Consider the following 27,194-nt stretch of genomic DNA (forward strand, 5'->3'; position numbering starts at 1 on the left):
CCTCCTTTTATTGACAGGCACAGTGGGTGGTCTTAGAATTAGACTGGGAGGCGGATATGCACTTGGCACAAACTTGCTGAGTTATACTTCTAGTTCACTGCAACAGGAAAATGGAGAATCACTGTATTATACAGTCATTCTCATAGGCTGCATGCTCAATGCTGCTCCTAAAAGGAACTGGCCAGGATAGAGTTCATGTTAACCGTGAGTGCTATTTCTTGGGAGTGAGGGGCAACCAACCTAAGGATGAATAATGTAAACCTTCCTCTCGCTAGCACAATGCTAGCCTGAGTTGTCAAAGCCAGAAGTGTGCTTTTTGAGCTTTTGTTTATTCTATTTAGGTAGAAAAAGAGAGGTATTAGGGTTTTATTTACCCTGTGGATAAGCACCAGATTCTTAAAGATGAATGATCACCTCTCAATTCTAGAGAGTGTCAGGGTGCAAAAGTTTCCCCACTCTCTGTCCCCATCTCCTGCTCAGATAACCTTCGATTTGGTCACTTTGGTTATTTTTCCTTTGGCACGAGGGATTATCACAGACGAATGTTCAGGCTGAAAAGGTCAACTTCTTACCAGTGCTCAGGAAAAAAAAAATGCTGCAATAAATAAATTATTTAAGAGGCAGCTGCTGCTCTCGCTGCCAATTTGATAGTTCAAACTTTGAGACAAACTTTGCAGCTGCTGCAGGTATAAAATGTGTGAAAATAAAGTCTTGAATTCATGTCACAGTTCTCCACTAGGGCTAGAGAAAGGAATCTTCCTTATACTGATAGCAAGGGAGAATGATACATGTAGGAACTGGGGGTAAAGGTTATTAGAGTTGGTACGTATTATACTTGATTGAGATCATGATATGCCTCTTAACACTCCCTGCAAAAGAACTGCAGTATCTGTGTTTAACAAATTATATTTATTTAAAACTTGAAAAAATTTTCAAGTTAGAGTGAGTAATCGCCATTTCAGTTAATTCCGGTTCTAGATCCCTGAATAGATCAAAGCCTGACCTGCTTCCCGTGACTGCTTTGCTCATTGTCTGTCTCCCACCTCTGGCTTAACATAATACCTTCAAATTCTTTCAGGACTGAAGGCACCAGATACCATCCTATTTCCTTTAGCTAGTAAAAGAGGAGAAATTTCACCAAAAATCCATTTGATTGCTTTTTCTCCTACACTGGTTATGCTTGTATACGTCATATGTGCAAGTCATCAGTTATTCCATGGGTTATTTGATCATCCATTCAACAGATATTTACTGAGCATCTAGTATATCCAGGCACTGCACTCGGTCCAGGTAGGTTTAGTTAAATAAATTTAAAACAAGACACGGTCCTTCTCTGGAGTGGGGAGGAAGGTGGTCAGACATTAAACAAACACAAATATATAAGTGCTCAGTGAGGTAAGTTCCAGGAAGGAAACGCTAAGACAGTAATGTGCTACAGTTACTTCCATTTCAAATGATTCCCGCTGATTACTTAACCTGATCTAGACACTTGCTGGTTTCCTGCCCTTTCTTCCGTCCTCATCTTTCCCCTCCTCCTTGAATGGTGAAAGCAGATCCAGAGATGCTTACCATTCCGCTGAAGGAGTGCCGCAGGAGAATCGCGTGGCCGTACAGCAGGGTCCTGTGGCCACCCCCTTGTGCAGCCTGTGGGGAAGGAGGGCAAGAAATGTCAGCACCGGCCAGGCATGGCCTCTCTGACAGCAAAGCAGCACAAGAATTCTTGGAAGACAGACTACAAAGAAAAGACCCATCGAGAAGCTCCCAAGGAATTCATTCTAGAAGCGAGTGGCCAGCCTACAGGCGGGGGAGGTGGGGGACGACTGGTGACCACAGCCATGCAACATCCCTGGGAGAGCGTGTGTGGGGCCTCTTCTTGAAAACAGCCCCTGCCCGGGATCAGCGGAAACCCAGAGCCGTTCTACTAGAGAAGCACGTAAATTAGATAGGTACTGCTTACCTTCCTTTGAAACTTCTCAGAAGCGTTCAGAGTGAGAGAGAGAAACAAATGTGATGTAACTACAGCCTAGCGACAAAAAGGCAGCTTAGGGGCAGGCATATGGTCACAGTCTGTGCCTTGTGGTCTTTTCTCTTCAAGGCACTTTTGCCTCCTGCCCACTCACGTAAACGGGTCCTATTTACCCACATTGCAGCAACGAGAGATGGCTCTGAAATCCAGGGCTTTAAAAGGGCAACCAGTGATGCGAGAATAGATCCTCTAGTTAAGGGTCCGTCTAGGTGCCCTTTCTGTGCCCCACCAGGCAGCTCCACTCTGGCTGTTCACTCAATGGCAGCCCAAGCAGCGGGAGAGGCCCAAGAGGAAGAGACAGCCCAACGTAAAGCCACTGGTGTCTGCTTCTTACTTTTCCCCTTATCTGATTGGCACCCCGTGATCTGAACTGAATAGCACATGATAGGAGACGAGGCTATTATGTTTCCAGTTATAGGTGAAAAGGTAACATGGAAAACTGAAATCTACAGAAAATTCTAGAATGTTTTGGCATCAACATTTTCAACCTTTTACCCAAATCTCTCCCTGTCATGTTAACCTGCCCTCAGAGACAAGTCACATTTTTTTGATCACACACCCCTTTTAGGAAGAAATATTTGCGCATAAACCACCATCCCCAAATGTGGACAAAAAGAGAGTTCAAAGCCTGAGATTAAAATGAATTACAAACAGAAATTCTAACATTTTCCTTCCATATGCCAAGGGCACCTCTTATGCATCATGTATTAGAGCTACATAGCAGCAAGCCCAAGGGCTGGTTCGAGGGTCTGCTTCTCTCCTGTGTCGACCCCTCATCAGGGCCACGGGTGATGAAGGGGAAGCTGGTGGTGGAGAGAAGGCAGAGGTCTAGATGGTTAAGGCCTGAAGTAATTCTATTTCAACTCTATTTGGATTAACAGAATCACCCTGTCAAAGAGATGATTTTTCATGTCATACAAGGAGCCTAAAGAAAAGGAAAAAGATAAATGTGGTATCATGTTAAAAAAAAAAAAAGCCGGTAACTATATATAAATGTGGCTGTGCTTTCTTCCCCACAGCTATAGAGATATTTAAACGCTCTCTAGACCTTAATACTACGGAAGGATTAAATGTTCTTCACAATATTTCTGAATTTCTTGAAACCATCTGAACTAACTTTAGTTGCTGTATTTACGAATGTGTCAACAGCTTACATTAAAATCAGTCACACTAAAGAATTTTCATTATCTTGTCAGACTCACTGACAGTTGCAATATTACAAGTTAATTAATAGCTCACGATGGCTTATATTGTGGGTTTATGCTCCCAGACTAGTCCTGTGCCTCAAACCGAACTACTCACTAAACTATACTTCCCATTGTTAACCATGGGTCACACCTTCCTTCAATTCTTCTTTGTTCCTGTCAACTCTGTGAGTAATCGTAGGTAAAGAGTCAGGAGTTGCTGACCCCCAAAGTGGCACTAAGGGTCCTGTGCTATCCTTCTCTGGCAATGCTGGAAACATCTCCTGGCTCTCATGTCCTCAATTATGATGCCAACAGAAAAGCAGAGTGACTTAACTACCCCTCTGGGATTGAAGGGAACGACCCATGCCAACTCTTCCCTCCACTAAGATCTCAGATGCGTGTGCACGTCAGCTTGTTAATACACAGGCTGCTGGACCCCACTCCACAGTGTCTGCTTTACTAGGCTCGGGGTGGAACCTGAGAACTTGCATTTCTAATAAGTTCCAGGGAAAATGACATTGATTATGCTGCCGGTCCAGAAATCACATTTTTTTTTTTTTTTTTTGCGGTATGCGGGCCTCTCACTGTTGTGGCCTCTCCCGTTGCAGAGCACAGGCTCCGGACGCGCAGGCTCAGCGGCCATGGCTCACGGGCCCAGCCACCCTGCGGCATGTGGGATCTTCCCGGACCGGGGCACAAACCCGCATCCCCTGCATCGGCAGGCGGACTCTCAACCACCGCACCACCAGGGAAGCCCTCTGCAGAAGCTTTGATAATCGTCATCCTGGTGAGAGCTATCATTGGCACACACCATGCCTCAGGTGCTTTACATCCATCGTAGTTCATCCTCCTAACTTTTCAAGGTAGGAATCATTTCATCCTCTTGGAACGTGAGGAATTTGAAACTCAGAGAGGAAAGGATCTTGCCACAAGTCATACAGCTGGATGTGGTGGTGATGGTGGTGGGAGCTGAACTCAGAGTTAATTCCAAAACCTGACTCATTTCACTGTACTTTTTACAATATATTCATTTGCCTACTGTGTACAAAACCAGGGTACGCAGCACCAGGAAGCATAGGATAGAAAGATACTTCCTCAGCTCCTTAATGAAGGTGAACTGATACAGTTGGAATTAAATGAGCTCTAACCACATGGCAGGCACATAACTACACTAAGTGCTGTACGGGGATCATCTCATTCTCTCTCTTAATTAGTGCTGCGAAGTAACCATGGAATTACCCCCGTTTTATGGAAGCACCAACGGAGGCTGCAAGAAGTAAAGTAAGTTGCTCAAAGTCATACAGGTTCCAAGGGCAAAGCTGGGATTTAACAAAGACGAGGGATTTAACCACATCCTCTATTGTCTCCCTCTCTGTATTCTAGCAGGAGACGAGGCTTGTGTATAAAAAAAAACATGTCACAAATAGAAATGACATCCCTGTTCAAAGAGGTGAAGACAAACAGCATTGGAATAGACCAGGAGGGTAATGAGGGTGTTAAGGAATTGCTTTATCAAAAAGGTAGACAGTAACATTCTAGTAGGACTGTTGATGTGTAATGATAATTAAAAAAAAAAAAAAAAGAGGAACCCATATAGGCAAAGCTCTGGAGGTGGGAGTATGAAGTACACGTGGGGACTGGTGGACGATTCACTGGTTAGTGTTGGGTTTGATGAAAGGGAACAGCTGGAAATGAGTTAGGACACAGGTACAGGCCTGTCAGATTATGGAGGGCCACACCTGACCGTTCCACAGCTAATGGGACACTGGTAGAGGTTTTTTTTTAATCATGTAAATGTTTTGTTTTCTTTTTCTTTTTTTTTTGACATCTTTATTGGAGTATAATTGCTTTACAATGGTGTGTTAGTTTCTGCTTTATAACAAAGTGAATCAGTTATACGTATACATATGTTCCCATATCTCTTCCCTTTTGCGTCTCCCTCCCTCCCACGTCCCTATCCCACCCCTCCAGGCGGTCACAAAGCACCGAGCTGATCTCCCTGTGCTATGTGGAGAATGTCACAATCAAAACTGTCCCTTAGGAAGGTAACCCTGACTACAAAATGGCAGAAGAACTGAAGGCGTCAAACCCTAAGGACAGAAAAGATCATTCTCTCATTCAGTTTCCAGGACAAACTCAGGAGAGGATGTAGGCCAAAAATCTTGGAGTCATCCTTTACTCGATCCTCCCTCTCTCACTCCACAGTCCATCCAAAGCACCTTTGGTGCCACCTTCAAAATGTATTTTCTAGCCGACTATTCAGTGTCCCACTGCTACCAGTGTGGTCCAACCTATTGGCCTGTCTCACCCTGACTATAACACCTCCTAACTGTGCTCCCTGTTGCACCCGCCCCGTTTATAGTCTGAGCTAACACAGCAGTCAGAGCCATCTGTTTAAGACTGTCAATCACCTCACGTTAATTTTCTTGCTCAGAACCCTCTCAATGGCTTCCTTTCACACTTAGAAATATGGACGTCCTCGCCATGGCTTCTAAGGCCCTGCATCAGGAATTGGCAAATTTTCCCTATAAAAGACCAGACAGTAAATAACTGGGGCTTTGTAGGACGCATATGTCATGTAGTCTTCTTTTTTAAACAACTTTTTCAAAAATTAAAAGCCATTTTTACCTAGAGGGCTGTACATAAACAAGCATAGGCTGGATTTGGCCTGCTGTTGCGATCCCTGCCCTACTCGATCTGGTTCCCTCCACCTATCTGACCTCATCACCTGCTAGCAGGAGGGTCTCCACCACTCCCTCTGCTCCAGCCCCATGGCCCTGCCTCTATTCTTCAGAATAGAGAGCCTTTGCACATATGCTTCCCTCTGCCCGGAATGCTCTTCCTTCAATATTCTCATGGCTCATTTCCATCCTTATTCATCTCTGTGTTCAGCTATCTTATTAGAGAAGTCTTCTCTGATCATCTCTTCTAAAAGAACAATCCCCCTTACTTGATCACATTTTTTCTGCTTTATTATTTCTCATGGCATTTATTAGCTGATATATTGTTTTTGACATGTATCTCCCCTCCCTCCCTCCCCCTAGAACATAAGCTCCATGAGTCTTTGGTGTGTTCTCTGCCATATCAACATCACTTTTATCAGTGCCTGACAAACAGGAGGCATTCATTTTCATATTTCATCTTCCTATTTCCTGAACAAATGAATAATAATTGGATGAGACAGTCCTTTTGTCTGCCTTATACAAATGGAAAAAGAGAAGCTTTCCTATGGTCAGCTTGTAAGCAGCGAGCTTGGATTTCAACTTGGGTCTAACGACAAATTCTACCAGCTCTTTTCACTATTTGATGCTAATTCTAGATAACATTCCAGGAGATGATATGCTACATAGAAGACTTCACGGGTCTGTTCCCAAGCGGGATCCAGACCTCAAGACTGTGAGACTTTATTGGGATGGCAGTCCTGCCCCTGCTGGGAGTGACCTTGGCTATCATCATTGGAAGAATGAGAATATATAGTACCACCTCGTGGGATGGGAGTGCAGCAGGGGGTGAAGCCAGCAAAAGCACCCTGATGCCATGTCCTGAGGAAAAATGTTCCACTAGATCATTAATTCAATCATCTCGTCTGTAATTTCAGAAGTGATTCTGTCACTGACATTTCTTTAGGAGGTTCCCAGAGGACACTGTCACCCAGTAAGATAATCCCAATATGGCAACAAAGGAGAGGGGAACTCTGCTTCTCTCCAGCCATACATAAATGATTCATGACTGTCAGATCTCTAAGCCACCTTCTTTTATAATCTGGAACCCCAGATTCCACTTTGGGGCTCCCAGGATCTGGAAAGACTCCTTGTGGATCTAACATAAGCTGTGAAAGCTTGGGGGGCTACCTTCCTGGAGGGCTTGCAGGGCACGACATCACTTCCTGGGTGTGTACTTTCATTTTCTTTTCCTCCCCCACTCCCCTCCCCCCTTCCACTCTTTCAGGCTATCAGAGAAAGAAAGGAGCCTTGCTAGAAGGTCACATAGCAATGTTTCCTCCAACACGCTGGAGACCCTTTACATCGCCCAGGAGGTTTCCTTTGACACAAGCGACAACTAAATAACAATTATGCCATTGTTACTGTAAAAGAACAGTAACACCTAATAGCAGAAGCAAAAGCAAGTAACCTAGTATTTTCAGTTAGAAAACATAACGAAAGTTTCTATTCATAATTGCTACAAGATATTAAAAATTTTAGGAATTTACCTAAATGTTGAGCTAAACCTTCAAAATGAAACCACAAACTTCTGCTCTATAAAACAAAATTTGATTTGGTGAAATGGAAATGTGTACTTTGTTACAGAATGAAAATACTAGTATTTGTTAATGCTTGTTCTCCTAACTTTAACTTACAGACTTAATGTACTTTTAATGAAAATTCCAGTAGGGTATTTAGGAATTCAACAAGATCACTATACAGTTAATCTGCAAACATAAACCTTAAGAAATTTATTCTGAAAAGGAACCAAGTTTCAGAAAATGTTACAAAGCAAAATTCATTCGTTCATCCTGGTAATGGTTCAAAAGAAGAATGTAGCACAATACAGACAGTCCATAAACAAAGCTGAAAGGCAGCATATGATAAAGCAGATTCTTAGTACAATGCGGGGAAGGCAGGATTATTAAGCAAATGTCTCTTTGTTTGATACGTGGAGAGCAAAATAGAAAAGTATTCCGTAAGATCTACAGGAAATATAAAAGATAGATTATGGATGGGTAACAGGGTTAAATAATTTATTTTAAAATTAAACTCTAAGACGACTAGCATGTAATAAATAGTCCACATGCTTTTACAGAGCTAATACTTATCTATGCTCTGAAGCAACAGATAAGTTCAAAGGAAATAAAAAGACAGGACTTTACCAAGATTTCTAAACTTCAGAACAATGGAAACGTCGACATTTAACAGACTACAGAAATTCTTTGTATCGCTTTGACAAAAGGATTAACATCTCATTGAAATGTAAGAAAAAATCATCAAATAAAGAAATGGGCAAAGGATATGAATAAATGATTCACATCAGGAATAAAATTAAAACATATGGCAGAGATTTTACCTCTTCTAGTAATGAAAGCAATGACAAAGCAACTATGATGTATCATTTTTCATCAACTAAATTTTGAAAAATGGGGAAAAAGCCTTAATGCCATCAGAGTCGCAATTTAGCTGGTGCTACCCTGTAAGGTGGCACTGAATACAACTCTTTTGAAAAGCAAGATGGTAGTATATAAAAAGAGCCATAAAGAAGTCAGTAAACTTTGCTGTAGTAATCCTACTTCTGGGAGTAATTCAAAAAAAGTGAAAAGAGCATCGTAGTAGGGCAAACAAAGAACCCGGAAAGGACCTGACTATCCAAACGAAAAGTATTGTCTAGTGAAACATGGGGCTTCTTCAGGATGTTCTACCCTGCAACCATGAGAGGAGACAATTTACAGAGGCTACTGGAAACACAGAAAATGGTTATGGTTGACCATTGTGAAAAAGGCAGAATGCAAAATGCCTTCTACTATTTTATATATATATATATGCAAGAATGATAAGGAAACCTATAAAAATGAAATAGCCATTTGGGTGGTTGCAGAACCACTGGACTTTCCTTTTCCAAATTTTTCTTTAGCACTACTACCACGTGATCATTTCAGTAAAACGTCCGTGTGCCTGGGACGCAACTCCGTGCCGCGTGTGTTTAAAACAATGGAGTGTTTTAAAGTGTTCTGTCTCTTCGTTAAAACTTCAGTTGCTCGAGGTGTGATTTATTTGCCAGAATCCTCTGTAAATGACTTCACCTGTCTGAAAGGTGGCTGGCAAGGCATACCTAGCATGCTTGCAGTTAGGCACTGATTCCAGAGTCTAGCCCTACCCCGGTGTTGGATAGAAAGCCCAGAGAGGCAGCCTTTATCCAAGACACCTCTGTCCTCCCCTGAGTTCCCTCAGGCCTACCCCAGACTCCATAGGGAAAATCTCTTGCCCAGGGAGTCACTCTCACTTGGATCTCAAACATCCTGGCTCTTCTGACAGCCCTTAGTGGATCCTTCACCTTGGATCCCACCCTTGTCCCTAGAGACATGGTTTCTACACTACTCCGTGCTTCCCAAGGCTGCCCCCACCAGCCATCAGATTCCAGGTCTACCTCCCCCAACTGCTACAAGCCATCACACCCTTCTGGCCAAATTCCCAAGACCCCACTCAAGCACCCCACTGTTCTAGGAGGGGTTGACAGATAGAACTGCATAATCAGTGGGACAGATGGGACTCCCCAGCTCAAATGGCACGACTGCTGGGGCACTTTCCAACCAGGTCTTGGATTGGAAATTCCTGGGAACAGAGACAATTTTCCCTCTTTAATGACAGTTAAAGTAGCATACTGGAATTTACAAAGTCCAGGGGTGGGAAGGCACATGTACAGATGACTAGTGATTTGGAGTCAGAGTCAGGGAATATGACAATAGCAATTCCATAAGCACTTTCTAGCCATCTTAACTCCCTCACTATGTGTGAATTCCTGAAGAACCCAATACAGGAAACTAAACTCTTCACCACCTTCTCTGGATCAGATACCCTACTCTTCAGCTAGGTAACTGCCAAGTCCAGCTTTTGGTTCCCCACTTTGGGATATAAAGACACTATAAGAAGTCTAAGGTATCATTCTTACAATTTGACACCTTGATTTTTCACTTATAAAAGGATGATTAATACGGATCTAAAACTCTTAGTCAAAGATTTCTGAGCCACTGGCTATACAGAAAGCAACAGTATCAGGATGGAGTTCCCTAATGAGGTTTCCTCTATAAGAAACACTTCAAGTGAGTCTGGGCCACCTCGACCACAACAGTGCAGGCCCTTAAGGTAAACACACACGAAAGGAGGACACATTCTTAGCATCCTTCATGGGCCTCTTGGGATACTGTTAAAAAATGAAGTCATGAAATAGAATTTTAATGAAGTTCAGAAAAGAGGAGGAAGTGCAGCGTCTGATAGCCCACTTCCCCATGTTCAGTGATCACGACAGTCTGCCCAGTTGCCCTACTGACAAGACAGACCCACGATTCACAAGCTGCAGGCACAGTACAACCCCAAAGAGAAAAGGTTAAAGCTGGGCTGCAGAGGGCCTATGGCAGAACTTGACCTCCCAGCAAGGTCAGCAGGGTGACCGTGACTCAAGGAGCCCGACCTCCCATGCCCTCAGTACTGCTCGCTCACCATCACTGCATATCCCAGGGCCCAAGAACAGAGTGATCAAAAAGCTGTGCACAAAGGCAGGCTAGTCTCTTTTCTTTCTTTCACTTCTTAAATAGAGAAAACACAGGCAAAACCCAAACAATCCATCCCCCCGACCATCGAGCACGGAATGCCAAATTTACCATTTCCATAGTTTATCATTCATTGAATTCAGCCAACCCAACCTCCTGGAAGCACCTAGAATTCTCCTTCCTGGGTGAGAACATTTTGGCAATCTCATTTTTGTTCAAGTCATTAATTTCATAGCCACATGGAAGTAGTTCAGGACAAAAGGATGAAAGGCCAGAGCCTTATGTGAGCAAATGTAAGCTCTGGGTCATGAGCCTTATCTGTAACAAGAACCTGCACAGCAAGGGGGTATTTTCTTCCAGGAAAGTGCCTACACGGCTTCTCTTTTGCACAGATGTGGCCGAAGGGGTGAGGAAAATCAGAGAGGTGGCTCAGATGACTTAGGGATAGCAGAGAAGCTGTTGTTATTACCCCGAGTTCATTATTTCCTGTGAGCACTTCAAGTCATGAGAAGGAAGAGCCTGTGGATGGTGTAGATTTGAGCCCTGAATGCACGACTAAAGGCAACTGAGGAATCTCCTGCCTTTCAAGTCTTTAAAAATAAAGGTCTCGGCTCTTTGAGAATGGTGGCCACATGCAACCATGTTCCCATCCCAACCCACGATGTTTGGGGAGCAAATTAAATGACTTTTGGAGGTTCCCACTCGGGCTGGGATTTTACAAATGCTGATTCTGAAACAGGAGGATAAACATTCTCCATTGAGGGGAAAAATGGTGGCCATTGGGACGCCTCCAAATTGAGCACGGGGTCATTCTAGTTGCACCTGTGCTTCTCTTTGCAGGTAGACACCACAGGGAAACCAGACAGCCAGGATGGCAGCTCGAACGTATTTCCTATTATGGTATCTTTTTTTTTTTTTTTTAATGGGTTGGTTGTTTTTTGTTTTCTTTTTTGCAGTAAGCGGGCCTCTCACTGTTGTGGCCTCTCCCGTTGCGGAGCACAGGCTCCGGACACGCAGGCTCCGCGGCCATGGCTCATGGGCCCAGCTGCTCCGCGGCATGTGGGATCTTCCCGGACCGGGGCACTAACCTGTGTCCCCTGTGTCGGCAGGCGGACTCTCAGTCACTGCGCCACCAGGGAAGCCCCTATGGTATCTTTTAAAGGAGCAAATTGATAGGAGATATTTGTCAGGAGATATTTAGATTGATGACCTTTGAAAGAGGTGAAGCAATTATTTTCTTCTCTGAATTAAATTTCCCCCTTTCTCCTATAGCTGACTAACAAATTTCTAAGAATCTGACATTGCCAAGTTCATTCTCTAAATAAAAGGACCCTGTCAGCCAGATTTGTTTTCCAGGCACTGCTCTAGTTTTTATTTGAACCATACATCCTTGTCATTCATCAGGCCTCTGATGGGATGGTGGACCAGTGGCCACATAGGGTCAAGACTGAGAACTCTGCTCAACCATTTCCTTTCACCCAAGGCATCGTATAACAAATATTTCCTGCAAACAGTTTAACATCTAAAAGGTCAGATTACCTGGACATGAAAAATCAAATACTGTCTTTATCTACTATGTCTCTAGGAAAAAAAAAAAAATCACCATTCATCCTGGGAATTAACAAAATAGGCGTAAGTTTTTATCATAAAACCACTATTGAGTCCGACTGTTTGCAAACACCTCTACTCATGTGGGCTATAAGGAAGAAAATGAACTCAAATATATCTTGTTGTTTGATCTCTCTCTCTCCTGCACTCTTTAACCCATTATTTTTCTCTCCTGGATGTCCTTTATCAACACAACTTCTGTTTCCTTCATCCCTCTAACCCCCTTGCACTGTTCCCAATTATGATCTTGCTGGATAGAGATAAATTCATCCTGTTTTCTCTACATCCACAAAATAAGCCTAGGGTCAAGTTTACGTTTCCAAGCAAAACAAACAAACAAAAGCCTGACCTTTCCTTGAAGTATATGAAGTGGTCTTAGGTGGAGAAGCTGCTTCTCAAAGAGTTCTGTGTAGGTGTGGGCCTGTGGATGGATAGAACAGGTGCTCTTTGCACTTCCTATGTGTCCGTGGACCATATACTGCTCGGAGGGCAGTGTAAATGGTTCTCCTGAACCTCTCATGGGTTGATTATACAGAAGTGCTCCTCAATCCCAGCTATCCCTCAGAATCATTGGTAGAGCTTTCAAAATGAAAACAAAGTGAGGAAAAAAAAAACCCTACAGCCCCAAAGGCAGGACCATTTGCCTAAGACTCTTATTTGGTAGGTCTCTGGTGGGTCCCGGGATCCTAGGTAATTCTAACGAACAGCCTAGCTTGAGAGCCACCACCCTTCCGGGACTTCCCCAGCCACACTGGACCCTTCATCTAGGTAACTGGTATGATGCTTACAGTCAGCAAGTATCGGGTTGGCCAAAAAGTTCGTTCAGGTTTTTCCATAAGATGGGACAAAGAACCCGAGCTAACTTTTTGGCCAGCCCCATATTTCCCCATTCTCAGAAGCATCATTTTCCGGACCGGAAAATCCGGCTGATTTTCCTTTTAGCACTTCTCCAGAATCCTACGAAAGCAAAGAATAAACATGGTTGTTCCCCCTTGCCCTTGATAGCTCTAGGACTAGTGTTCAACTATAACTCTGTCTCTTAGCTCTACTGCCATGTATGTGACAGGTGGAAAGACACAAATTTCTACCGTAAAACCTGTGTGGTGAGGGATCTATACAATTCAAACTTGGTAGAAAAAGAGTTCCAGGCCCACCACAATGACCTCTAGATCTCTACACCCATCTTCTTGGTGTCCAAGACCAGCTAGACCCTTCCTGTTCTGTGTCACCTGCAATCTGGCCTTCCCTCTCCCACCAATCTGGACTTCATAAGGCCTGGGAAGAGATGAAGTTGAGGGCAAAAAGCAGAACAGATTAGGGGGGAGGAACTTTTACTCTTCATCTCTCACTACTTGGTCACCCCCTCCCCAATCAGTCATTTCCAGTCTTCTGTTCTCACTCTGGTTGCTGTGTCCCCAGCCATTAAGAGTGCCCTTCTGCATTCTCACTTATAACATTCCACTTTTTTTCCCTGCATCTGTAAGGTCTCTTAGAGTTGTTCTGAATCATCTAACACTTGGGCAGTGCTATTCACATGGCTGCTTTCAAAAGCCTAGCTTAAATCTAAGTGTTCTTGCTACCCACTAGTTCTGTCAAAGAGAAAAACTTCAGCGTTTTTTTTTGAAAAAAATGTCTCCTCTGCTGATCTGTGAATGGAAGCCAGGACTTGGGTAGAGGAAGCACTATCTGATCTATTTTCTCGCCATTGTGCAGGGAGTAAAGTCATCACACTGACATTGAGAGGATAACCAACTGGGACTGACAGTAACACCAACTAGAGCTGCAAGAAACCACAGCAAATCTTTGGGGGCAAGGGAAGAAAGGCACATTAAAATGGCCCCTGCTATCGATGAGAGGAGGAGGAGAGTGGCTGGCTCAGAAACACCAAGTATGGGTTACAATTTGAAAACACTTATGCCAACATAAGCAAAACTAAATCTCAGTTGTGCTCATGTTTGCCTCCTTCAATGGCTGGAGAAAAATCAATCAATCATTTCCCAGTGGGGTTGTGATGTGATGGTTAATATAATACAATGTGATGATCTGGTACAGAAAAGAACACTGCAAACAATGAATTAGCTGAAAAAGAAATAAAGAAAATGATCCCATCTACAATAACATCAAAAAAATAAAATCCTTAGGAATAAATTCAGCCAAGGAGGTAAAAGATTTTTACACTGAAAAATACAAGACGTTGATGAAAGTGAAAAAGACACAAATAAACGGAAAGATGTCCTGTGTTCGTGGATTAGAAGAATTGATATTGTTGAAATGTCCATACTACCCAAAGCCATCCATAGATTCAATACATTCCCAATCAAGATTCCAATGGCATTTTTCATAGACATAGAAAAAACAATATTGAAATTTGTATGGAACCAAACTGTATTACAAAGATACAATAATCATACCTTTACGGTACTGGCATAAAAAAACAGACACAGAGGCCAACGGAACAGAATTAAGAGCCCCAGAAGTAAATTCATGCATATATCATCAACTAATACTTGACAAGGGAGCCAAGAATACTCTGTGGAGAAAAGACAGTCTTCTCAATAACTGGTTCTGGGAAAACTGGATATTCACATGTAAAAGAATGATCTTACCCCACTCTAAAATTAACTCAAAATGGATTAAAAACTTGACCGTATGACCTGAAACCATAAAACTCCTGGTAAGAAATGTAGAGGAAAAAACTCCTCGACATACGTCTTGGCAATGATTTTTTGGATATGACACCCAAAGCAAATGCAACAAAATTAAACATAAACAAGTGGGGCTACATCAAACATAAAAACTTCTGCACAGCAAGGCAAACAATCAACAAAATGGAAATGGAAGAAAATATTTGAAAGTCATATATCTGATAAGAGGTTAATATCCAAAATACATGAAGCACTCAGACAACTCAATAGCAAAAAACTCCAAATAATTCAATTAAAACATGGGCAAAGGATGTGAAGTGACATTTTTCCAAAGAAGACACACAAAGGCCAAGTATATGAAAAGGCGCTCAACATCAGTACTCATTAGGGAAATGATATATCACCTCGTGCTTGTTAGAATGGTTATTATCAAAAAGACAAGAGATAGCAAGGGTTGGCAAGGATGCAGAGAAAAGAGAACCCTCGTGCACAGCTGGTGGGAATGTAAATTAGTGTAGCCACTGTGGAAAACTGCATGGAGGTTCCTCAAAAAATTTAAAGTAGAACTGCCATATGATCCAACAATTCCACTACTGGGTATTTATCTGAAGGAAATAAAATGACTATGTCAAAGAGATGTCTACACCCTCCATGTTCAGTGCAGCATCATTTACAATAGTGAAGATATGGAAGCAAACTAAGTGTCCATCAACAGATGAATGGGTAATGAAAATGTGGTACAATGGAAGACTATCCAGTCATAAAAAGAAGGAAATCCTGCCAGTTGCAACAACATCGATGGACCTTGAGGGCATTATGCTAAGTGAAATAAGTCAGATGAATACTGTATAATCTACTTATATGTGGACTCTAAAAAATCCCAAACTCAGGGCCTTCCCTGGTGGCGCAGTGGTTGAGAGTCTGCCTGCCAATGCAGGGGACACGGGTTCGTGCTCCGGTCCGGGAAGATCACACGTGCCGCAGAGCGGCTAGGCCCGTGAGCCATGGCCACCGAGCCTGCGCGTCTGGAGCCTGTGCTCCACAACGGGAGAGGCCACGACAGTGAGAGGCCCGTGTACCTCAAAAAAAAAAAACAACCCAAACTAATAGAAAATGATATCAGATTTGTGGTTACCAAGGCAAGGAATGGGCAGTAGAGGAATTGGGTGAAGGTGGTTAAAAGTACAAACTTCACTTATAAGATAAATATGCCCTGGGGATCTCATGTACAACATGATGACCTTAGGTAACACTACCGTATGGTATGTTTGAAAGTTGCTACAAGAGTAAATTCACAAGGAAAAACAATGTTTTGTAATTATGTATATGAGGTGATGGATATCACCGAAACTTATCACAGTAATCATTTTACAATGTGTGTATGCCAAGTTGTGCTGTAGACCAGTGTTGTATACCAATTATATCGCAATTAAACAACAACAAAAAGAATACTGCAATTGATTTCTGCTCTTTATACTCGGAGCGATCACTGCTGACTGTGAATGATCTTCAGAAACCTGAAGAAGTAAATATGTTATCTAAAGAGTCTGCAGGGAGAGGGAAAGTCAGAGGACCAGACAGACTGTCTTGAACCAGAGCAGCTAAAAAATTCCTGGTAACTTATCACTGTCTAGTAATTAATCTGCATCTATAGCTGTTCACAGTAGCCGAGACTGCATTCTTGAGAGAGCCCGGGAATACCGCAGTCCTATTGTTTCTCCCACTGACATTGACTGAAATCAGCATAGCTAATAGAGCATGGATTTGTATATCCCTGTTGCCCTACACACCAAAGTGGCTGCCCAGAGGGAACAATGAACTGGGAAACAGCAGTGGCTCATTCTCTTGGCGACCCAGGTCAATCGCCTGGGGTCAGAGAAGTGTGGCTCCTGCAGCTCAGACCTCTCCCAGGCCCTTAGCATCACCCGGGGCTGAGGCCTGCCTGGGTGCAATATGGGAGTAGAAGAGGGAGTTGAATCCACCACAAAGTTTACAACCCTGAGTGGAGCAAGAGGTTCTGAAATGCTAGCATCTTGCTAAATATACACCCTCCATTTTCCCCATTATTGGAAATCTCTGGATGAAATTGGTATAGAAACATGTTATTGGACCCTGTTAAAGGCTGAGAGAAAGAATGTGAATTTGAGATATTGCATTACATCAGGTCATTTTTTCCCAAAATTTGTGTAAATCCTAAAATTGGATCAGAGTTTGCCAACAGTCCCTTTAGTAAGCTGATGTGGGAAAATCCCCATGAGGGCAGGAGATAAGGTAAAGTTGTCATGGTTGTAACATGGGGAAACAGTCCTACAAACTATTGGGGCAAAATGCCAGGTCCTCTGGCCCCTGGAGCTGTGTCCTGAACTGAACACACAACGGACTGAGTTAACTTAGAGAATCAGCACCATGGATAGCACTCTCTGATTGCCTGACTAAAGGTGTCTCAAGAATTACAATTCAGTTACTGGTATCCACTAATAAGATAAAATCTAGAGATTTTTGTACTCCAGCAGTAATTCTGAAGATTTCTAATACCAAGTCATAAACTTCAGAAAAGGGACAACTATTAAAAGATATACACAGAGCTAAAAAAAAAAAAGGGATGAATTCAACTTACCTTTCTAATACCTCACAAAAGACATGCAAACAGGTGTTTTCAGGAGTGGTCATGCCATGAGTTTCCATCACTGGGCCCAGCACCAACCAGAGAGCAGGACTCAGGGGAGTCAGGAAGAGGAAACACTTCCTCAAGCAAATCCCCAAAGGCTGTTCTTCAGCAGAAGCCTGCATGGCGCTGGCCACACTGACACAGGCACAGCTCCGAATTCATGCTTAACGACAACATCCTGGCTCTCCTGCCCACCGCCCTCCACCTTATAAAAGCAGAGGAGCAGCAGAGAAATGGGGCAGGGAACCAGCCTCTAGCCGCACATCACTAATGAGATCGAAGCGGGTGATTCTTAATAACCTGCTGACTCCACATCTCTCCATAACAAAAACAAAAGAGGCACAACTGGTGCCTATGAACTCAGAGGCCTCTTCCTTCCATCACGGAGCTAAGACCTGGAGCTATCCACCAAGGAAGATGTGAATAACTACCACCAACAAGGGCACCAACTATCTGGGTTACAAAATCAAAATTTTTTTGTAAATAAGCCAAAACACACGTGTGGTGTTTGGCTGAAGCTACTTAGAACATGGAGCCCACAAGCTGTACGTGAGAATACGCCTTAGGGGTTCACAAGCTCAAGAACTGGTGCAATTTCAACAACAGAACCAAAACGGATCATCCACGGTTGCCAATCTTACTTTTTGCCCAATAAAGGCATTTATAAAAGAAAGAAAGAAAGAAAGCTGTCACTTACACTATCACTATAATTTTCAAAAAGAAAACACACCAACTTTATTACAGTTATAAAATACTAAAAAGGCTATAATCATTATGCTACATGAAATAAGCCAGATAGAGAAGGCAAATACTACTGTATGATAACACTTATATGTGGAATCTAAAAAACACAACGAACTAACAAAAAAGCAGCAGACTCATAGATATTGAGAACAAACTAGTGCTTACCAGCTGAAGGGAGGAGGGGCGATACAAGGTGGGGAAAGTGGGAGGTACAAACTATCGGGTGTAGGATAGACTACAAGGATGTATTGTACAACATGGGGAACATAGCCAATATTTTGTAATGACTGTAAATGGAGTATAACCTTTAAAGATGGTATAAAAAATAAATATTTTTTTAAAAAGGACATAATCACAGTAAATAAGAAAGGCAGAACTTTCCATTTATAAAGTTTGCTTAATGAAACAATTTATACATTGTCTTTATTTTCCTACTTTTCCTGATGACCTGCAGATTCTTCCTCGTGGGCAGACACCGGTCCTGGAAGAGCATCCTATGATGTCCAGGAACCACTAATGTAGTTCAGAGGCCCCATCTCGCAGAGGGGTAGAACAAGGCCCAGAGAGCAGCGAGGCCCGAGCCAGAACGCCCAGCCCCTGCTGGTCCTGCACTTCCCTCCCTCCCATCAGATCCCCCCTCCCCACTCGGTACCAACCTAAGTCTCAGTTACAGGAGACGTCAGGTAAAAACAAGCGTTCTGCCTGTAGCTTTCCTCCTCTTCCTCTACAGAGCTGGAGGCCCTTTTACCCCATGAACTCCCTACATCTTGTTCTTATTTTCTTTCCATTTGATGCCATTTGGTCATTCCAGATCCTTCCATCGTAAAACCAGATATTAGTAATCATAGGATTGGGACACTGGCTACAGGGTTTTTTACTCCAGTGAGGATTAAAGCGCCAGTTGAGATAAGGGTTTCTCTGGAACCAAGTTAATTTTTCTTTACCAGAATTTCCAAATTGAATAGAATTTCATTAAACTTTCATGAAATGAAAATAAGCTGGAGTTTTTTTCTAGTTCACTGAGTTTTCCCTACAAATATATAATTTAAACTCTGGTAGCTATTAAAAGTAAATTACACGATCAAAGGAAAAAGCTAATAAATAACTTGAAAGGTTTCTCTTCTCCCAGGATTTCTTGAATTCCAAATGTGCTTCATTTTTAAAAAGGTAAGCAAGGCTCTTAAAATGAAAGATTTCCCCTAATTCAAATATCCCACAATTAGGGCTTTAAAAAATTTCTAAAAATGCAGTTGAAATTCATCTCTGCCCCCACCCCCCACAAACTAGTTATTAAAAAAAAATTCAGCAAAATTTCTCTTCCAAACACCTCACATAAGAATACAACTATTTACCTAATTAGTACGCACTGGAGAAAGTTTAAGTACTCCAATCCCACCTCACTCCTCTAAGAAACTTTAATGAAGATGTTTAGATTTTTTTACAATTAAAATGTAAAGAGCACACGCAAACACACACACACACACACACACACACACACACACACAAACATATACAACCACTGAAAACTACATTTAGTCCAGCCTTGGGGAAGACGCTCAAGCTTTCTAAGACAACTGAGGTCATTGTGACAGGACTATATTCACAGAGTATTTGAATGTCCACAGCAACAATGAGAAGAATTCCAGGGTTTGTGTAACAGCAGCCAAGCTATAGTTATCACATTTGCTAAATAACCCCAAGATCACACAGGCCTACTGATTTTAAGCAGGAGGTACTGACTTCAGAATGAAAAAAAAAATTCCACCAAAGAAAAGGTCATTCCACTCAAGCTGAAACACTATATTCAGAAAGGGGGGATTTGATAGAGTCTGGAGCTTTAAAAATTAATTCTGTGGGTTCTTTACTTGAAAATGCTTCTACTCAGGATATGAATAAATGTAAAAAGCCAGTTAACTTTAATGGTTATTCTTAACTGTTGAAATTAACATTTGATTTTTTTCTGCTGGTTGACTTTGGGGATGTTGCATGAGAAAGGGAAAATATCCAACTAGCTTCTTCCATTTTTATTATGAATTCCAGCCTTCCGGAGGAGCAGAGCTGGAGTTGCATAATAGACTAGGCGAGTCTGAAGCACTGAGAAACTTGGAGTAAGGCAAGGTTGCACACTTCTGTCATCTCCCCAACTTGAACCCTATGGCCACAGGCCATCTAGACCATAGTCAGAGGGAAAAAGAATTTCAAAACAATTTTCAATATCTTGAAGGAAAAAAAAATGAGTCCACAGGCAAGCCATCCTTGTAATTTCAGAGCAGCAGTTTAACAAGCTTCTTGGCAACAAATTCCTAAGTGTGCAGCCACCTTTAATTCCACCAGATTGAAGTGTGTGGTGTGGTGGTGTTTTTTTAAACTGCAGAGGCACAAAGGATGGAAACTGTCCTGAACACTCACAAGCGAAAAGCCCAGTTCGTTACAAATACAGCTGGAGTCAGTTGTCCATGCAAAGTACACGTACAGTAAAGGAGTGAATAACATACCCATTCCGAGAGGTCACTGAGTTAGCAAAATCCAAAGCAAAACAGTAAATGGATATCTTAGTGTGTGTCAGTCTTGCTGAAAGCTTTCAAGTCATTTGAGGGATCTGCTGATACTTACAATAGAGAAAGACCCCGATGGGAACAGAGGGTATGAAGTTCCTACCTGGTGAATAATTTTGTGATTTTGGCTAGAAGTAAGCAGTGGCGTTAGATGTTAAAGTTTGATTTTACTTTTCCAGTACTGTGCTGATGTCATCAAGAAACTAGCAAGCAAGCAACATGCTGTAGCCGAAATCTGTCCGCAGCATTTTTTTTTGTAATTACATTTATGCAAGAAAATCCACCCAAGGAAAATGGTCAGTACCCACATCAGAAAATTTGGAATTTCTTAGAAATACTGCAAACAATCAATTAGAGTTTTTCTTTTGCCAAAGAGGAGTTTTCTTACCATGAAGTAAGGTCTTCCAGATGGCAAATTTTAATGAGATATCATGTTATCGAAAGACCGGTTCAACAGTGAAGTATGAGTAACTTGCACACGTTTTCATTAGTATTAGCTTATCAGAGAAACAATAAAATCCATTATATCAGCGTAAAATTCTAAAATCATAGCCTAACGTGAGCGAGAACAGTCAGGAAGGGGAAAGAAAGTGAGAAGAGACGTAAGTTTAATGACAATTTGGTCTGTGGAAAAATACATTAAAAACCTTAGTTTGGAGGCCTTTCGTTATTGTTTAATTTCTGAAAATAATATCTGGCTCTTTGAAGAAAGAAGTTCCGTCAAAACTTCAGAATACATCCCATATTCTTCCAAAAGACAATTTATAGGAGATTCATGTCTCAAAAAAAAAAAAAAATTAAAACTATACTGTCATCACTTAGTGATTTAGGGTTGATGTTTTAGATGGAGTTTGAAAAAATTCTCTTTGTCCACACCAAGGCAGAAAGAGAATAAATGCATTTATCCATCTACTTAAAATTATGGGACCCGGGGTCTCCAGAATAACAGCTAATACCAACAGGCTAAAATTTCCACAGCTAATTGGTGATGGGTTATTGTCAATGGGACACACCAGAGGAAGTGAGATGGTGACACTTTTCTCTTTTAACTTGGTGCATTGCAACCATCACAGACAGGAGGAAGTTCTTTTTCATCTTGACGTCTGTCCTATAGAGATGGTGAAACCAAAGCCCAGGGCAGTGAGAGATTTGCCCGCAGTTAAACTTCCAGTAGGTGGCAGTACTAGGACTAAACCACCGGACAGCTTTGTCACCAAACAGGCTGCCATGAGCTCTAACATGGGGCAGGTTCTAAAGAGTAGTTTTTGGTATATAAACCCCTCAAGCTTTTGCATGTAAGACCAATTTCACCAAATGGGGTTGGTTATTTTGTTAATACAAATATACTATTTTTTTGTAGCAGGCGTGGATGACCAGCCAAAGGTTAAAAAAAGAAATGGAAGCATCCCAAATCAGAATGTTATTTTTCTCCCTTTCAAAAGAAAAAGTAGGATCAAGTCAAACAAGTTAAGGATTTAATACTGTGGTATCTGCCTCTTGTCCATTAGGCAGCAGGCACAGGTAACATCCACAGGATGAACAACCTGACAGGTGGTGGCACTGGAGAGGAGAGGTCCTGAGTGGGAGCAACGAGGAGGTACTTGGAGAGCCTGACACAGTGGCTTTTTACCAACTAGTGCAAAGGAAGTTCAGACCTGAACACCTAATAAAGTGATTTTTGATGCATCCTGTCTACCCTAGCTTTAGGGCATATATGGGCGGGTCCTGGGACTGACATACGACACATGCAGAAGTGACTTTGGACTTTCTCTCCAAAGGAAATCTTATGTCCTATTTTAAAAGTGCAATTAACGCCCACTGTTAGATTTGACTCATTAAATAATCTCTTTCCTTTAAAAAACGTCAGTGGGGACCAGGTTTATTTAGAATTGTGTACAAACTTTCTCCATCAGTCTTGTTTCCTCCCCACATACATACCAAAATAAATTCTCATTCTGGCTCTTTTCTGACAATGATGAAGGGAAGACAGAAACCTCAGAAAATCGAGAGGCTACATCTGGATGATGGGGGTTGTCCCTTCTCTTCTATAATACAGAAATGATGGTGGGAACTCATGGTCCCAGGAATAAAAAGGTAAGCCTCCTATTTGCCTTCTTCATTTTGGATGAGTTTGCGCAAGATCTCTAAATCTGGGCACAGCCAGGATTCAAACTTTAGACAATGGGCTTCTAATTCCCCTCATCAGCATCTGTTTTGATTTGTTCATTACCTAACCATGTCAGGGGAGATGCATCTTGAGGAGGTTCTTTTTTAATTATGCTGTCACCTTTCTGTGACTAAATTTTCCGTGACCTTACGAGATGGATGAATGTCCTGATCTTGGCTACAAGGTAAGTATCTCATGACATGTACTTTAAATAACATTTACATGATGACACTTTGTAAGCAAAATGTAAGATTATGCCTCCTTGGCCATTTACAAGGTCACACAACGCCAGGAGGCAACCCCTAGCTTCTCAGAAAGCATGGGCACGTCATCCCTGAGCCTGACAAATGTGCCACCACACGTACGCATTTCTTTAGCAACTGTGCTGCGTGTAGTATTCCCTATTCTAAAGACAGCGGCAAGTGAAAGGAGCCTGAGGCTCCCCTTAGTGTTAACGGGACCATCTCGTAAGTAATAAGGGGAATTAAAGGACCACCTCTCAGCGAGCTTATCCGTGAGACAGGTTCTTGCATAAACAGTATCTTTCCAGGTCACATTTCCCAATCAAGTTTAAAAGGCTGAGTGTGGGGCTTCCCTGGTGGCGCAGTGGTTGAGAGTCCGCCTGCCGATGCAGGGGACACGGGTTCGTGTCCCGGTCGGGTTAGATCCCACATGCCGCGGAGCGGCTGGGCCCGTGAGCCATGGCCGCTGAGCCTGCGCGTCCGGAGCCTGTGCTCCACAACGGGAGAGGCCGCAACAGTGAGAGGCCCACGTACCGCAAAAAATAAAAATAAAATAAAAAATAAAAGGCTGAGTGTGTATTTGCGTTCTAGATATTTTAGAATCTAAAGTCAAGAGTGATCTTATACAACCGTAACATTAATTCTTCTTACACGTATATTTTATCTCTTTCTTTTTTTTTTTTTTTTTTTTTTTCCGGTACGCAGGCCTCTCACTGTTGTGCCCTCTCCCGTTGCGGAGCACAGGCTCCGGACGCGCAGGCTCAGCGGCCATGGCTCACGGGCCCAACCGCTCCGCGGCGTGTGGGATCCTCCCGGACCGGGGCACGAACCCGTGTCCCCTGCATCGGCAGGCGGACTCTCAACCACTGCGCCACCAGGCAAGCCCCTTGTTTTTTAAGTAGTAAAAGTCTGACAGTGATTAAGTCAACTTTTAGAGAAAACCAGAGCCCTTATCAGGAGTGCAGCTGGTAATTGTGTAAATCAAGGCCTTTCGTTTTTAAAAGCATTACGTTCGTTCACGTCAAAACCCATTCGTAGCTATTCGGCCCTCGATTTAACATGCACCTGGTCACACAGTGTGGGTCTCTCCTTCCTCTGAGGCATTTGAATATGCCTGAGGATCTGTGACAGGAGGAAGTAGACCAGAGATGAAAAGAGGGACCAATATTCATTTCCACACCCACAGGCACCTGTCAGCACTTACTTAATTCTCACCCAACCCTATGAGGGAGGTTGCATTTTGAAGGTGTGGAAAGTCAAGTACAGAAAGGGGAAACAATTTGTCCCAGAGGTCACTCACTCCAGTTTAGCCTGGACTGAAAACACATCTGCCTAACTCCAAAAACAGAGCTTCTCTCACTACAAATGCTGCTAGGTCTGTATTCAAAGTCATTGCCATAGGATGATGAGGATTGAGGACTCAGAGGGAGATGGTGACATCCTTTTTAGCCCCAGGTCCTGCTGCAGGTGGTTGGGGACCTCACAAACTGTAGGTTCTATCAATCCAAAATGTGAAAATACCTTAATATTTGTATGCAGGGATTTTACATCAAACTCCAGCTATTTAATTGGCCACAGTGCCAAGCATCCATCTCTTGGTAATATTCCCAGAATAACATCAGATAGCATTTAATCAGCAGTAAAGTGACCCAAGGATGAGTTTAGCGACGGTGGACTCTGAGGGGCTCTGACGTTCTCTGCCCCCAGGGCCTCCTCATCATTCATTCTCCTTTTCAGCATAAAGCTGGGTCCCACAGGCTACTTACTGGCTGTAGCTAAGGACATTTCCATAATAAACTCAGCCGTTAAACCAAGCTGGACACCTCTGTTTTCTTTGCCGGCCAAAGGAATTGCTGCAGAACCGTCAATCCTTGCAAAAAGGCTTCTATACGCTCATCAAACAAATAAACAAATAACCCATGTCATTTTTTTAAAAAAGTTCAGTTGCTGTGCAGCAGTGAACAGACACAAAAGGACCAGTTTATGCCTAGAAGGAAAAACGACCGTCTTCAAAGCAACCCGTTTGGTGGCAGTCGTGATCATCAGGGAAAGTAATATCTGTTAAAAAGCAGTAAATGCCTGTTTCCAAACAGAATGGACTGGCATGCGGAGGAGGTGCGAACCCAGTCAAACATCCCCAGGCTCCCCGGAGAATCATTATGCTCTGTCGTGTTAACTCACTTCCTTCTTGATTTTTCCACTTTTTCTTTTTCTTCCCTGCTGAATATTATCATCTCAAATCAAATTAAGTACTAATAGTAAGTGGGCACAGCAATCACTTCAGAAAAGCAAAACATTCAGGCTCAAGAGGTTATATAAAAAGATTATTTCTCATGATAAAGATTGAGAGCCCAGATGGAATTGTGAGAGAGTTCCAAGGACTCTCAGTGATAGCAACGCTTCAGTTGCTATAACTTCAGTTATAGCAACTGAAGCTGCTGTTCAGGTAACTAGTGGAGCCACCAACAAATAATAAAATCTAAATCATTTAAAAAGAGTACCCTCTCCTATCTGTACTCCAGCTCTCTTTTCAAATCCCTTCCTCTAGCTCTAAGATCTCTAGTTATTAATAATAATAGCAATAATGTATCAAGATGGGAAATAACTGTTGGAACGCTCTTTTCTTTGATAAAACAGCACAGAACAGCAATATGACACATTGGGAAATTTCAGAGTCTGACCCAACATGCTGATTGTTATCCAATGACTTTTTAATATTAAAAATGTCATGGATAGTTTATTTTGGACTTGATTTTTCAAAGAGAATGGCTCCTCCAATAAGATTTAACATACTGGTTTTTAAATATTATAAATTAAAGATAGCCCCTGAAATATATAACTATATGGAATACACTTCTGCTATAACATGGCTGGTAATTCAGGTATGTCTTATTCATATGTTCCAAAATTAAGAATTCAATCTTATTGAATTGGCATTAGTATTCTATTTGGAAAATGAATTGTTATTTATTCTTTTTTAAAAGACAAATCAAGTTAAGACTATTGTTTAAGTTCTTGGTAACAAAGAAGAGCAAGGGTTATAAACAGAACATTTCAGTTTACTTTGTCATCTATAGGATTCCCTGAACTACTCAAACTAAACGGTAAAGAAAAAGAAGTCCTTTGAAATGCACTTTGTGAACAAACAAGATAAGAGAACGCACACAAGGTAATTCTCCAGTTAACATAGCTTCTCTCTATCTTCCCAATTTCTGTCCTGGGTTATATATCGGCAGGGTCTAGCTGATCTTGGTTGACACTGAAAGTGGTGATATTCCACATCAACCAGGTTTCTCTCACCAAAGGTGCCTGTAAATCATGAGTTAAGTATACTGGAAAGAAAAGGGAGCAATTAAAAAGTAATCTGGGGCTTCCCTGGTGGCGCAGTGGTTGAGAGTCTGCCTGCCGATGCAGGGGACACGGGTTCGTGCCCTGGTCCGGGAAGATCCCACATGCCGCGAAGCCGCTAGGCCCGTGAGCCATGGCCGCTGAGCCTGTGCGTCCGGAGCCTCTGCTCTGCAGCGGGAGAGGTCACAACAGTGAGAGGCCCGCGTACCACAAAAAAAAAAAAAAAAAGTAATCTGTTCCACTGAACTGGAAACGTTTGAGGGTATGTACCTAAGGAGGAAAGCATGGGGTACTGAGGTCAGTGTCAGGACGAGGTGAACACAGATCTCAGATTTCAGTGAACATCAAAAGAACAAAAACTCACCTGTGTTAATGCTCTAAGGAAAAGCTATTTTCAGGTGGCTGATGAAAGCATACTATGCTAAGCCAAAAGAGTAAAGAATCGCAAGTATTGGTGTTAAGGACCCTAGAAAACGAATTAAACATCCTAATTTTATAGATGAGAACACTATGGCGCCAAGAGATTGGAAGACTTATGTAAGATCACATTAAGAGCTGCAAGATGACCCAAATGTAAACATTGGTTCTCTCGAGTCTACGGTCGTTGTCTCTTCTACCACCAATGAGACACTTCTTTATGATGTATGAGTTCTTTCAAGTCAAGTAATAAACTGTGCTAGGTCCTGCAAATACTCCTACCTATGTGCAGTATAAGATGCAAAAAATTAGATTCGTAATTATAGCATACG

At 42.3% G+C, this 27,194-nt stretch overlaps 1 protein-coding gene across 1 annotated transcript in view; it reads right to left on the reverse strand.

Annotated features, from left to right (window-relative positions):
* The window catches only part of RYR3 (ryanodine receptor 3), a 374,244-nt gene that overhangs the window by 308,193 nt on the left and 38,857 nt on the right, over positions 1–27,194 (reverse strand). The window contains exon 4 of the mRNA XM_065871700.1: positions 1,570–1,644. Within this exon, the coding sequence (XP_065727772.1) occupies positions 1,570–1,644 (75 nt within the window). The remainder of the gene's footprint in view (positions 1–1,569; positions 1,645–27,194) is intronic.

This window comes from Phocoena phocoena, chromosome 2 (assembly GCF_963924675.1).
Source record: "Phocoena phocoena chromosome 2, mPhoPho1.1, whole genome shotgun sequence".
In the NCBI taxonomy this organism is placed as follows: Eukaryota; Metazoa; Chordata; class Mammalia; order Artiodactyla; family Phocoenidae; genus Phocoena; species Phocoena phocoena.